General features: G+C 41.7%; 1 protein-coding gene across 2 annotated transcripts in view; it reads left to right on the plus strand.

Annotated features, from left to right (window-relative positions):
• LOC130356505 (amine oxidase [flavin-containing] B-like) overlaps positions 1–15,637 on the plus strand; it is a 120,237-nt gene that overhangs the window by 58,100 nt on the left and 46,500 nt on the right. For both annotated transcript variants that reach the window (XM_056558166.1, XM_056558167.1), the window contains exons 5-6: positions 2,460–2,551; positions 3,130–3,271. In XM_056558166.1, the coding sequence (XP_056414141.1) occupies positions 2,460–2,551; positions 3,130–3,271 (234 nt within the window). The remainder of the gene's footprint in view (positions 1–2,459; positions 2,552–3,129; positions 3,272–15,637) is intronic.

Raw genomic sequence — 15,637 nt, forward strand, 5'->3', positions numbered from 1 at the left:
CCTTTGCAATGATGAGCGCACTAGTATGCGTATTTCTATGCAGAAAAAACACTTTTTTTGGTTTAATACACCAGCAGGTGTATACTAATGTGTGGAATAGCACTGAATTTATTACCGAGACAGAAATACAGGTAGTAAATAGTACACTACTTTGTTGTATGTATGCCCTTTGCAATAATGAGCGCACTGTAAGCGTATTTATACACAGAAATTTTTAGTTTTTTTTTTGTTTCATACACCAGCAGGTGTATACTGTGTGGTATAGCACTGAATTTAGCACAGAGACAGAAAAAAAGGTAGAATATAGTACACTATTTGGTTGTATGTAAACCCTTTGCAATCATGAGGGCATTGTTAAGCGTATTTATACGCAGAAAAAAACTTTTTTTTTTCTTTCATACACCAGCAGGTGTATACTGTTTGGTATAGCACTGAATTTAGCACAGAGACAGAAAAAAAGGTATGATATAGTACACTATTTCATACACCAGCAGGTATAAACAAATGTGTTAAATAGCACTGAATTTAGCAACGGAGACAGATTAACAGGTGAAAAATGGTAAAAAGGCACTAAAGTCCACACACACATGACTTTTTTCTGAACAGCAGCAGGACCCAACTGGGCAGCACCACAGAAAAAAAAATACAGGGATTAAACCCTAAATTGAACTCTGTCACACAATTGTGAGAATCAGATTTGTGGAGCAACAGAAAAAACTCAATTGGGCTGAAAAATGAGGAGATTAGATGCTCCATACAGGTAAAACAGCTGTGAGATCTATGACACAGGTGACTGCTACGGAGCACCTCTCTGCCTGCTATATTGAATAACGAGAATACGAGGTTTTGCTAGAATCAATGATCCTTCTCGGTCAGAACTGCAGAAACACTGTGCCCTGTGTCTTTCCCTAATGCTGATGTCACCGCTACTCATAGCGGTCGGATGCTTTATAACGCCGTTGTATGCGCTCAGCACACAGACGTGCAGTCACTTCCTTTCCCTATCTCGTGCATAGAAGAAATGAACATAGGGAAGATGGCCGCCGATGTAGGGCTGTGACATCACAGGGGTCAGTGAACACTGATAGGCTGCATCTGACATGTGATTCAGGGTCAGCCCGCCTACCTTGATTACCGCGCCAGCTTCCCGCCCTCCCATGGTGCCTTGCCCCATGTACTGACATGTGGACCCGCCATCTTAGGTCTAAAGTAGCCTAGAACGCAGGAAAATTGAGTTTAATGAAGCGATTCGTGCGATCGAATCGCGGCAAAATTCGTATTCGATCAGAATCAAATTTTTCCCTGAAACGAATTCGTAACGAATTCAGGTTCGTCAGATTCGATTTGCTCATCTCTAATAATCACACATTAATTTTTGTGCATTATATGAGTTCACTATTTATTATTTCCATAAATGTTTTATGTAAAAATATTTTTGTAAGGACACTTGCACTTTATTTATCATGTTTTATATGGTACAAATGTTTATTGTATTATGTTGTTGCAATCATGTTTTCTGTATTATATGAAATCATGCAATTATATATATATATATATATATATATATATATATATATATATGCACCTATCAATATAGGCAATGTCACTTTATGTTACCACCCCTTACAGAGATAAGTCACATGATCTTTACCCCGGTTACGAACACTCAGCCTGTCATGATAAGTGCGCACATCTGGTGAGTAACAGCGTGAGCGCTGTGGACATGGGCAACTGCATGTGTTCTGCGCATGACCCGGCAAACATGTTTCCGGCTCATGCGCAGCTTCACGGAGATGCTTTTGGATCACAGTGTGATTCTCTCGCATCTTGCGAGATGTGCGCCGCATCACATGACTCCCTTAGTGGTGGGCGGAAGTTAGAACGGCATCCCGGAAGTGTGAGTTAGTGGCACACAGTATATAAGAAGGAGTAGGATGGACAGTAAGTGAGTCCCCTGAGGAAGGAGACGAAACAGCTGTAGGGGTTGTGGTGGCATAAGCGGTGCAGTCCCAATATGGGTAAGATACATCTTTTTTGGTATGGCAGGACTTTGTGATTATCACTTAGTGAGTTGAAGGTTAGCAATAGAGTGGACGCTCTAGTAATCTTAGCTGAGGCTGAGTCCATGAGGCAGTTCACTATCATAGCACCTTTCAGCAGCACAAGCACTTTACATGAATTGGCCATATATATGATTGCATAATAACGCTGCACCTCCTATCCCCACACATTTTGTTGAGTGCCTTTTTAATATTATTATTTAGTGTTTAATATGTATTTTTCAATAACATTTGTTATATTTTTGGTAATCCAATTCTAGTTTTGTGTATTTTTCACAGTGTGTTATATATATATATATATATATATATATATATAATATTTATATTTGAACATTGTCTTTGCTTTGTCTCAATTGTGCTTTACTATTACGAGTTAGATTTAACAGAGATTTGTTGTAGATTCCTGCAGATGCACCATGGAAAGCCCCTCATGCTAAAGACTGGGACAAAATGTCAATGAGAGAATTCATAGAGAAGGTTTGCTGGACAAGGTAAGCACTACTGAATATATTATTGTGTAAAAGGAAAGGCACAGTAAAAATAATCTTTGGTCAGTCATTATGGTGTACAGCATAGCTAAATGAGTAACCTGCTATACTACTTTTGTATTTACAGACCAGTACAAAGGGCAGAGATATTGAAGGAAAAATGTTTAGATCTGCAGTTCTATATCACTCCATCTATCTTTTGAGAACATTATGTATTATTTATTTGTGTTTTTATGGAAGCTGCTGGTCAAGGACATTAGAGCATTGATCTTAATAGTATTTGAACAGAGTTCTGTCTTTTTATATCAAAGTTAATTTGCTTTTCTAATTAAATAACCTGTACTTCATCTTTGCTTGAAGAGGAAAAACAGATTCATATCAGTAATATGAATGCATGGGATAAATAGTGGGCTTACTGTGGTTTGGAAACATTAGTAGCTTTCCCATAGCAATAGCTAACTTATTATGTTTTCTGACAAGTACATTTAACTAGATGGGAAGTAGACATTATATTAGGCTGTGCTCTGAAAATTCGTATAGTGACATTTTTATTACATTTAATTTCATATTTATTTAACCAGTGCAGCAAGGCGGTTTGCAGAGTTATTTGTGAATTTGGTTGTAACTGCAGAGACGCAACAGATTTCAGCATTATGGTTCCTCTGGTATGTAAGGATCTGTGGTGGAACTGGAAGGACCTTCTCAACTGACAATGGTGGACAGGTAAATTGATTAAAAAAGACAAATACTAATACACTTTACAAAATGTTTGCAGGCAGGGTAAAATTTCCAAGTGTGAGCGCATTCCACTGTGACTTAACTTATTCAGTACCTGTTCAGTACAGATGTTCCAATTCATTTTTAAATTGTACCTGTCGTTAACAAAAAATGTTATATACAGTAATGTAGATAATACCATATATGTATATTTGTAATATACATTGGTTAAAAAAAATTGTATATTTTTGGGTGAAAAAATGCTGTTCCTGCAGCTATTGCCTGTGTGTCTCTGTGAGGACTCCAAAAACAGAAAGTAAGGGCAGGACAAGCAGGGCTCTGTGCAGGCACCAGGCTTGTCAATCAACCTTCTGTGTGAGCCGGGAGCCTGTCACAGAGCCTCACTGCACAGAGCCCTGCTTTTCCTCAGTGTATAGAGCCCTGCGTGTCCTTAGTGTACAGAGCCCTGCTTGTCCTCAATGCACAGAGCCCTGCTTGTCCTCAGTGTACAGAGCTCTGCTTGTCCACCCAAACTTCCTTTATTTGGTCTGCTCTCAGGGACACACAGACAATAGCTGTGGAAACAAATATATACACATTTTTTTAACCAATGTATATTACAAATATACATATAACGGTATTATCTACATACATACACTTTAAAAGGATACTCTGGTGGAAGACATTTTTTTTTTAATCAACTGGTGCAAGAAAGTTAAACAGATTTGTAAATTACTTCTATTAAAAAATATATACCCTTCCAGCATTTATTAGCAGCTGTATGCTACAGAGGAAATTCTTTTCTTTTTGAATTTATTTTTTGTCTTGTCCATAGTTCTCTCTGCTGACACCTGAGGCCCGTATCAGGAACTGTCCAGAGCAGGAGAAAATCCATAGCAAATCTATGCTGCTCTGATCAGTTCCTGACACGGACAGAGGTATAAGCAGAGAGCACTGTGGACAAGACAAAAAAGAAATAAAAAAATAATAGAATTTCCTCTGTAGCATACAGCTGCTAATAGGTACTGGAAGGGTAAAGATTATTTTAATAGAAGTTCTTTAAAAAAAAAAAAAAAAAGGTTTTCAGCGGAGTACCCCTTTAAGACTTAGGTGTCAAAGTTATAAATAATATGCAGGCTTTGTAAAATGCCCTGGATGGGCTATGTACAGTAGATCATTGGTAGAGCCAGAAGAGTATTTTGGGAAAGGTTTTCCTACATTTCTACCACAGAAATACCATAGACATGTTAGTGTAGAAATTTCTTTTTTTTTTTTTTTACACTAACATGCTGGTATAGCCCCCAACTTTTCTTTTTCACAAAAGGTAAAAGGAGAAAAAGACCCACAAAATTGTGAAGCAATTTCTCCCAAGGACAGAAATACCCCATATGTAAACCCTAAACTGTTCCCAGGGCTCAGGAGTGGGAGAGCTCCATGCACATTTGAGGCCTAAACTAGTGATTTGCACCGGGGCGGCTGATAATTGCAGAGCTTTACTTACATGTGGTGTACCAAAACACCACAGTTAGTAAATCTCCACCTATTGCAGTATTGCCCAACCTGGGTGCCTCCAGCTGTTGCAAAACTGTGACTCCCAACATGTTGGGAGTTGTAATTTTGTAATAGCTGGGGGCAACCTGGATGGGAAACACTGCCCTACTGTGTTGATCCAGATAAAGGCAACAAAAACCTTATGACGCAGATGCCAATTTGCCAATTTTCCAGGGGGGGAAATTCCTTCCCGACTCCAAATACGGTAATCAGAATAAATCCCTGGATCAATGTACTTGGGACTTTTGGGCATTATTACAATCAGGGACTGGAATGTCCCTGTGTTGCCAATGCATTGGAAAAGCGTTGTATATAGCCATGGTCCCAAGCTCATGTACAACGTCACCAACAGATTGGAAAAGAAAAAAAGCATTGTACAACGCTGCATGGCTCATGTACAAAGTGCAGTTAATTTGGGGAAGGATAAAAATGGGGTAAATCATAAATTTAATACTCCATAGACATATGAGATGCCTTGACGCGTTCTTTGATGCAGAGGCCTGGTTTTTCAGGACAGGTGTCACACTGGAAAATGGTGTCCTTTCTTGTCCCTTTTTTAGAACAGACTCAGCATATTCTTTTTGATCGTCCCTTTTTTCCAGTGTGGGGGGACCACTCCTGGAAAATGTTGCCCTGGTACAATACGAGGGCCTTCAGTTCCAGGGGTATTTTGGTCCGCTCCTTCCTGGTGGCCAAAGATCAGGGCCTTGGTCGCTACCTCCTGGAAATGAAGGAATGTCCCCGTGTTGCCAGCGCTCCGGAATAGTACAAAAGCGTTGTACAATGCCGTCTGGACCATGTACACAGCTACTTTTTTGTACCACCTTCTGGTTTTGCGCATGGTGCTATATGGTCTGAGAACTTGATCTGAGAGATCAACTCCTCCCATATACTGATTGTAATTCAGGATACAATCAGGTTTGAGGACCGGTCACACGGCACCTCGTACAGGGACAGGGGTGCTGCGATTACTGTGAATGGTGGTCAGCATAAGGACATCCCTCTTGTCCTTATACCTGACCAACAACATATTGTCACTAGTAAGGGCCCTACTTTTACCCCTAGGGATTAGCGTTTTTATAGGATGCTTTGGAAGGCCTCTCTGATTTTTCCGCACAGTGCGGAAAAATCGCACTGTGGTGGTAACCTTTATCCAGCAGTGGGTACATCACTTCCCACACAATTTTCCGCTAACTCCCAGGATGAGGGAGGCATTCTGGGGGTTCATTGTGGGAATCCTTCCCTTCGTACACCCTAAATCTGTAAGTGTACCCTGATGTGCTCCCACAGACTTTGTATACTTTCACACCATACCTTTCCCTTTTACTGGGAATGTACCTGCGGAAATGGAGCCTTCCTTTCAAACTAATAAGGGACTCGTCAATGGCAATATATTTTTGTGGGACATAGACCTCTGCAAATTTAGTGGTAAAATGATTTATGACCGGCCGTATTTTGAAAAGGCGGTCATAGGTGGGATCATCTCTAGGTGGACATGTTGCATTATCTGCATAATGCAAAAATTTCTGGATAGATTCAAAGTGAGCACTTTTCATGGCTATACGGTAAAGTGGAGTGTTGTAAAGAACATCCACACTCCAATATTGCCGAATGGTTGGCTTTTTGACTAGGCCCATATGCAGAACAAGGGCCCAAAATGTCCTCATCTATGCTGCATTGATGGGGGTCCATCTGCTGGGCGTAAAGATTTGTTTGTGCAACCATCAAATTGACAACGTCCTCATTGAAAAAAAACTTAAAAAAGTGAGGCCTGTTATGTCCTGGATGTCCCACAAACCCAGAAATCCGTGGCTCATCATTATCCGGAACTGGGGTCCAGAGGGGGTAATCTGTAAGGGGGACAGGGCCACTAGAATGGGGACAGGGAAACTGGTACTGGGAAGAGGGATGCTAGTTTGGGGGGCCACTACTGACATTACCCTGTGGCACTGCCTTCTAGGGGGCTCATCATCACTTGATGATGAGGGGGAAGAGGTAGAAAAAAGGAAAGAGAGGTCTTCCTCTTCTCCTTCACTGGCGGATTGTCGGAGGCAATAAAAGCGTATGCCTCCTCCACCGAATATACCCACTGAGACATTGTAATGGGAAGGGGTTAATGGGAAGTGGTTAATGTAGGTATCTATGGGTATGTGTGTTTTGCCCTTTATTTCAAAGAGTGTAGTGTTGTGTTTTTAACATTTTTAACAGTAAGAAGAAAAAAAAACGCCAAAAAAAACAAAAAATAAACCCCTGCAAAAAAAATAATAATAAAAAAAATGAATACGCCACCCAAAAAGCTGATCAGTAAAAAAAGATTACTGATCAGCAATCAGGGTCCAGCCACGCAACACAAACCACGGTCGCCGGTAAAAAACAGCGAAAAAAGATTGAAAAAAAAGAAAACTGATAAAAAAGAGAAAAAAACGCTACCCCCCCCCCCCCCCCCCCAAAAAAAAAAAAAATGGGTTCAGTCAGTCAGGTGACCTCCAGACAGTACAGGGGTGAAGCTGCAAACTGACTTTTTTATTTTCTCTCTGCCTAACCTCTCCCTGCCCCCTGTAACCTGTACCTCACCACTCACTAACGATCTCGCTGGCGCCCTACAAGTCCCAGCAGCAGGTCGGGGTCCCTTAGCTCCGCTCTGCGCACTGACCCGAATTGCAATGAGTGAGCAGAGTGGAGGAACGGGATTTTATATTCCCTGCAGATGCAGTGATTGGACGGTCGATTGGGAGGTGGCACCCATGCCACCTCACTCCTGGAGCTCAAGGGTGATTGGCGCTTTTTCAGACCACCTCAGTCACCCCTATCTTCCAGGTTTCCAGAGACCCGATTGGCCGGAAGATCGGTGATTCGCCGGTTCTTCTGCAGGTAGAATGAAGTCTCGCAATATCCTAAAACTATAATCCCAATATGGAGATAATTATTTTAATTTATTTATTTACTAATCTAAATAGTATAATTCCATTCCCATTATCCAAATTAGTCTTGATTAAATGGAATACCATTTTTGTGTCTCTTACCAAGTCTATGATTCTAAGAACCTTGTTTCTGGTCCTAGGAAAGCTGAATGGTCTATCTCATCGTCAAGGATAGCCATTGGTCTGGTATCGTGTGATCAGTCCGGCTTGCTGGAATCTCACATGGCTTTTCCACCTTGCTGGACCTCTTTCCTTGGTGTGGAAGAGAGTTATTTGTCTTTCTTTTTCCCTTGTCTCTCTTCTTTTGTGTCTTTGTGTTCCTTACAGTCCCTAACATCTGGTTTACCAGACTTTTTAATTAGTTAGGCACACCTCCCTAAATTGGAATTCCCCAATGAATGTAGGTTGGGCGCATACATATGGCAATGACTATGACATCACTATATTGCCCCGAATGCATTTCTGGTTTATGTAATAACTACCCATCCACTAGGGGGTGCCACTGTGTAGGCAATTAACATAATTACCATTAAGGGTTAACTGTCAATAACTGGTCTCAAACCCACATTACACACTTGAAGTATGGAGCCCTTAATTATAAATTCAGGGATTATTTTTGACATATATAAGTAATTAAAACCTGGATTCTCATAGACATCCAAATTTATTGGAGAGATAAGAATACCATGGAGCTCTCTTTAACACAGACATGTGAATCTCTCTCTAATCAAATGGGTAATTAATTATTAGTCAGAATAACATTCACAAGACTGGCTAACTAGCCTTGTACAAAGACTCATTATCAAAGTTTATGCTTGAGACCTTCCCACCAGCTCTTAGGAATGCAAACACTGAGCAATGCCCCCTGTGAGAATCATATATAAGATAATATATATATATGTATATTGATGTCTTATACAATACAAACAGTATATGGCAATATCATATGTCCTGTTGATTACCTTATATATATATAAAGAACTAATGTTCATTCAGATAAGACATAATTATTTCACGGTTTCTTATCTCAACCCCCCTTTTCTCCATTCACCCCCCTTTACCTTGAGTGAATTGTAGTAGTGTCATCTAGAGAGTGTAACTAGCCCCCTTATCTGTCTTATTTAAACAGCTGAAAATACCTAAGGAGACAAGAAGTATTCTTCTCCCAGATTGGCACTTGTAGAAGAGAACTTTAGAATACACTGTGGTCTATTTAGAACATACAACATGGCGGAAACTACACTCTTCAAGGAACATAACATACAGTACAGTGAACCTTAACACCCCACCGGTGTTTGATAAATGTTCATTAAAATGGAATGTGAAAAGGAAAAATTAGATTTTTTACAATAAAATGCTGGGGTTACCCCAAATTTTTCATTTTCACAAGTGGTAAAAGGAGAGAATGTCACTGTAAATCTCTAAATACATTTCTTTGGCGTAAGGACATACCTCATATCTGGGCGTAAATAGCTCTGCGGGTGCATACCAGTCTTGGAAGAGCACGAGCTCAGTCAGGGGCCTTGAGCTTCTACATAGCCGCCTATGGAGCCAGAACAGCAGGACTCCCCCCCCCCCCCCCCCCCCCAAGGAGCGTTACATGGGATAAATTACTAAAATGGGGTACAGTGGGACGTAAAAACATAAAACAGGTTTTGTTCCCAGAATGATGACAGAGAGCATAGCCAAAACTAGAAAATGTGCCCTCCCCAAACCCTATGCTCTGAATCATCATTCTGGGAATGTGATGTGTGTGGCCGTTCCTAACCTGTTTCCTCAAATGCGCACCCCGCTCAGGGGGAGAGAGAGCGCTGCGCATTTGAGGCAACATAAAAAAGTCCCCGATGATAGTGACTCAGGGATCCATGACCCATTTGTGGAAAAAAGAAACCCAGAGGTCTTATCAGGTTTTTTTTTTTATTATAAAAGAGTTTTTTGCGTAATTTAGTTTGGAATGTACTCTGGACTTGGTACATTGGTCAAACTATTGAAAATTAAAATAAAAAGGGAAAATTTTGTACTGCATGGAAGTGTGATACTCCCTGAAGCAGTTTTTAATGCAGAGGTCCGGATGATCGGGACGAGTGTCACACGGAGTAGTGGCGTCCTTCCGTATCCCCCTCATGTGACACACTGCATTTTTTCTGGGATCGTCCCTTCTTTCCAGTTTGGGGGACTTCACCTGGAAAGTGTTGGCCTGGGACGATCCTGGCACCTATAACTTCAGTTCCTTGGGAATTCGGGCCTACTCTTTCCCGATCGCCTTTAGGACTACTTCTTGGAACTGAATGTATGTCCCTGTGATGCCAGAGTGCTGGGACAGTACAAAAGAGTTGTACATGGCAACCTATACCAAGTAGACCGCAACATTTTTGTACCATACCGGGGTTTTCCCCATGGCTATGTATGGCTTGACGACTTGATCAGAAAGATCAACTCCCCTCCATATACTGATTGTAGCCCAGAATACAATCAGGCTTGAGGACCGTTGTTGTGATACCTCGCACAGGGACAGGGGAGCTGCAGTTACCATGATTTGTGGTCAGCACAAGGACATCCCTCTTATCCTTATACCTGAATTGCAACAGGTTTTCACGGGTAAGTGCACGGGACTCACCGCTGGGCATAGGTGTCTAGATCAAATTTAGAGGGAGGCCTCTCTGGTTCTTCTGCACAGTCCCACAAGTGGACGTGGATCTGGCGGCAAGGGATGTGAACAGAGGGATGCTGGTATAAAAGTTGTACACGTACACGTGGTAACCCTTATTCAAAAATGGGTGCACAAGGTCCCAAACGATTTTCCCACTAACACCCAGAGTGGGGGGACATTCTGGGGGTTCAAGACGGGAATCTCGTCCCTCATATACTCTAAACTTGTAAGTTTACTCGGAGCAGTGGCAGATCTAGGGGGGGGGGGTCAATCCCCCCCCCCCAGATTGCTGCCCCCCTAGCATGGTGGAGCCGAAGCTTGGCTTTCACACACGCTGTGATTACACAGCATGTGAGCTGCAGGGATGCAATCCACTGCAGGCCGGTGTGAGGTGAAAAATACAAACCTGTAAAAAAAAATCGGCAGCAGGCTGCTGTTTAAAGCGGTCTCCTGCTTCCAGGGGCAAACAGAGGAGGCTGCTGCTACCTGAGACATTTTTTCTTAAAACCTGTGGCATGTTGTACCTGAGAGCAGAGAGGACGCCCCTCCCCTCCCCTCACACTATTGGTGGAGCAGGATCACATGATCTGTTTTTCCTTCTCCAAGACCCTGACACTCGATTGCCTCTGGTAATTGGAAGTATCCATCAATCATAGTAAGTTACTTTCTGGAGGGGGGAGGTTGTAATTTGGGGATTAGTAGGAGATAAATAGGCAATATCTCATGAAACAGCTAGAGGCACCTTGGTTGAAAAACAATGATATAGTGACTATTGTTTCTCAACCAGGGTGCCCTCTGCTGTTGCAAAACTACAACTTCCAGCATGTTTTTGGCTGTGTGGGCATGCTGGGAGTTGTAATTTTGCAACAGCTTGAGGCACCCGATTTAGGAAACACTTTAATATCTATCTATTTATTTATTTATTTATCTATCATCTGTCTTTTTCATATCTATTTATCTATCTATCTCTCCCCCAATAGGGCCCCTACTCACTAAACGCCAGGGCTGGTTGCTGGCCATATCTATCTATCTATCTATCTATCTATCTATCTATCTATCTCTTATCTATCTATCTATCAATCACATATCTATCTCATATCTATCTATCTATCTATCTATCAATCACATATCTATCTATCTCATATCTATCTATCTATATCTATCTATCTCACTATTATTATCTATCTATCTATCTATCTATCTATCTCATATCTCTCATATCTATCTATCTATCTATCTATCTATCTCCTATCTTTCTATCTCATATCTATCTATCTCATATCTATCTATCTCATATCTATCTCCTATCTATCTATCTATCTATCTATCTATCTATCTATCTATCTCATATCTATCTATCTATCTATCTATCTCTATATCTATCTATCTCATATCTATCTATCTATCTATCTCTTTATCTATCTATCATTTCGAAAGGGGGGGGGGGGGGGGGCAGGCCTTGAGCCGTGTAAGGGGCCCCATGAATTCTGATGTCAGCCCTGAGTATGAAGAGTATGCTCAGGGCCCAGGGGATTGGGGGGACAGAATAAGTGCCACTGTTTGGGGCACTATATCGTACAGGAGGAGGGGGAGGGGGATTTAAAAACTTGGGGGCAGAGAAAAGGGAATATTTAATGTGAGGGGCTGTAGGGCAAAGCACAGGGGGCATTATATGTGAAGAGCACATGACAGGGGGGCCCCCTGTGCTGTGCTCCTGACATATAATGCCCCCTGTGCTGTGCCCCTGACATTTAATACCCCCTGTGCTGTGCCCCACACATATAAATTATATGTGTAGGGCACAGCACAGGGGGCATTATATGTCAGGGGCACAGCACAGGGGGCATTATATCTGTGGGCACAGCACAGGGGGCATTATATGATGTGCTGTGCCCCACACATATAATGCCCCCAGTGTTGTGCTCCTCACATATAATGCCCCCTGTGCTGTGCCCCTCACATATAATGCCCCTGTGCTGTGCCCCACACATATAATGCCCCTTGTGCTGTGCCCCACACATATAATGCCCCCATCATGCGCCCCTCACATATAATGCCCCCATCATGCGCCCCTTACATATAATGCGCCCTGTGCTGTGCTCCTCACATATAATGCCCCCTGTGCTGTGCTGCTCACATATAATGCCACCATCATGCACCCCTCATATATAATGCCCCAATCATGCGCCCCTCACATATAATGCCCCCTGTGCTGTGCCCCTCAAATATAATGCTCCTGTCATGTGCCCTAAACATATAGGGGACAGGACAGGGAGCATTATATGTGAGGGGCACAGCACAGGGGGCATTATATATGAAGGGCACAGCACAGGGGGCATTATATGTGAGGGACGCATGATGGGGGCATTATATGTGAGGGGCACAACACAGGGGGCATTTTATGTGAGGGGCACAGGACAGGGGGCATTATATGTGAGGGAAGCATGATGGGGGCATTATATGTGAGGGGCAAAGAATGGGGGCATTATATGTGAAGGGCAAAGCACAGGGGGCAATATATGTTAGCGGCACAGGACAGAGGGCATTATTATTATGTTGGAGGAACAGGACGGGTAATAATTATTATATGTGGGGGCACAAGATGGGGCATTATTACTATATGTCAAGGCACAGAGTGTTTTGTATTTCAGAAGTATAGTGTATATTATGAGGAATTTCTGGGGTGGTAAGTTTTTTTATGGGCCACAATACATTTGGGTATTTTATTCAGAGGGTGCACTGCACAGCAAGTTATATTCAGAGAGTGCAGTGTTTGGTAGCATTAAATTTAGAGGGCACAGTGTGTGGTCCTATTATATTCAGAGAGCGCAGTGTGTGATAGCATATTCAGAGAGTGCAGTGTGTGGTCTTATTATATTCAGAGAGTGCAGTATGTGATAGTATTATATTTAGAGGGCACAGTGTGTGGTCCTATTAAATTCAGAGAGCGCAGTGTGTGATAGTATATTCAGAGAGTGCAGTGTGTGGTCGTGTTATATTCCGAGAGTGCAGTGTGTGATAGTATTATATTTAGAGGGCACAGTGTGTGGTCGTATTATTATTCAGAGAGTGCAGTGTGTGATAGTATTACATTTAGAGGGCACAGTGTGTGGTAGTATTATATTCAGAGAGTGCAGTGTGTGATAGTTTTATATTTAGAGAGTGCAGTGTGTGGTAGTATAATATTCAGAGAGCGCAGTGTGTGATAGTATTATATTTAGAGGGCACAGTGTGCGGTAGTATTATATTTAGAGAGTGCAGTGTGTGGTAGTATTATATTTAGAGGGCACAGTGTGTGGTTGTATTATATTCAGAGAGTGCAGTGTGTGATAGTATTATATTCAGAGAGTGCAGTGTGTGATAGTATTATATTTAGAGAGTGCAGTGTGCAGTAGTATTATATTTAAAGAGTGCAGTGTGTGGTAGTATTATATTTAGAGGGTACAGTGTGTGGTTGTATAATATTCAGAGAGTGCAGTGTGTGATAGTATTATATTCAGAGAGTGCAGTGTGTGATAGTATTATATTTAGAGAGTGCAGTGTGCGGTAGTATTATATTTAGAGAGTGCAGTGTGTGATAGTATTATATTCAGAGAGTGTAGTGTGTGATAGTATTATATTTAGAGAGTGCAGTGTGCGGTAGTATTATATTTAGAGAGTGCAGTGTGTGATAGTATTATATTTAGAGAGTGCAGTGTGTGATAGTATTATATTTAGAGGGCACAGTGTGCGGTAGTATTATATTTAGAGAGTGCAGTGTGTGGTAGTATTATATTTAGAGGGCACAGTGTGTGGTTGTATTATATTCAGAGAGTGCAGTGTGTGATAGTATTATATTTAGAGGGCACAGTGTGTGGTCGTATTATATTCAGAGAGTGCAGTGTGTGGTAGTATTATATTTAGAGGGCGCAATGTGTGGTAGTATTATATTCAGAGGGTACGGAGTGTGGCGGTATTATATTCAGAGGGTACGGTGTGTGGCGGTATTATATTCAGAGAGTGCAGTGTGTGATAGTATTATATTCAGAGAGTGCAGTGTGTGATAGTATTATATTCAGAGGGTACAGTGTGTGGCGGTATTATATTCAGAGGGTACGGTGTGTGGCGGTATTATATTCAGAGAGTGCAGTGTGTGATAGTATTATATTTAGAGGGCGCAGTGTGTGGTAGTATTATTCAGAGGGTACGGTGTGTGGGGGTATTATATTCATAAAGTATAGTGTGTTGTATATTCAGGGGGTACAGTGTGTCAGAATTATATTCAGAGGGTGTGTGCCAGTATTATATTTGAAGAATACAGTGTTTGGCAGTATTATAATAATTATTGTTTTCATATAGAGGATGAGAATCCGCTGACATAGTGAGGAGCCATCTGGGCATCAAGTTCTGCAGAGAGAACATTTTAGCTGGAACAAATCTCGGCGGTATGTACATCTGAATTAGATAAGGAAAGACTATAGAGAAGACGTCACCTGTAGTCACTGATATAATTCTGTTTCCTCTTGTGTATGTCCCATCAGAGCTGTAGTCACTTGTAAGTTCTACAGATATAATGGGTGAAACAACAACTCCAAGCATAATCTTACCACTGCTTAGGTCATACTGGGAGCTGTAGTTTTAAATGGTAAAAACTTCTTTAGCACTTACCCATTCTGTGGCAATTGGTATATTTGATTATTATTCTGACATGTGAGCATGGCCAAAAAGTCTTAAACAAGGTTAGGACTGTATGATACATTTAATAATATTGTAAGTTCCGTAAGCAACACCTTATTTTCTGTCCGCCAACACAAAATACTCTAATAGTGCCCCTCCCGAGACTAGACTCTGGATCTGCCCCTGACCCGGAGGTACTCTCACAAAGTTTGTAGAGTTTCACGCCATACCGTGCCTGCTTCGAGTGAATATACTGGCGGAAGATGAGCCTCCACTTAAAACTGATAAGAGACTCATCTACCGAGAGCTCCCTGAGGGGTACGTAGGCCACCAAAAATTTGGGGTAGTGTGTGTGCTTGGTCTAACTTTTATATATAACGGTGTGTGATTATAAATCACACACCGTTATATGGGGAGAAAAAATGCTGCGGTCAAAACCAAAAAAAGGGGGGGCTACTGTAGCGTCCTGAACCCCTAATAGGGCCCAGGTCACGCTGAAAAATCTGCGGCGGACCCTTTGGGACCTATTAGGGGGTCAGGGGGGGGGTTTAAAAAAAAACTTTTTCTTTTTTTTTAACTCCTCAGGTAGGAGTT

The sequence above is a fragment of the Hyla sarda genome, chromosome 2 (assembly GCF_029499605.1).
Source record: "Hyla sarda isolate aHylSar1 chromosome 2, aHylSar1.hap1, whole genome shotgun sequence".
Classification (NCBI taxonomy): domain Eukaryota; kingdom Metazoa; phylum Chordata; class Amphibia; order Anura; family Hylidae; genus Hyla; species Hyla sarda.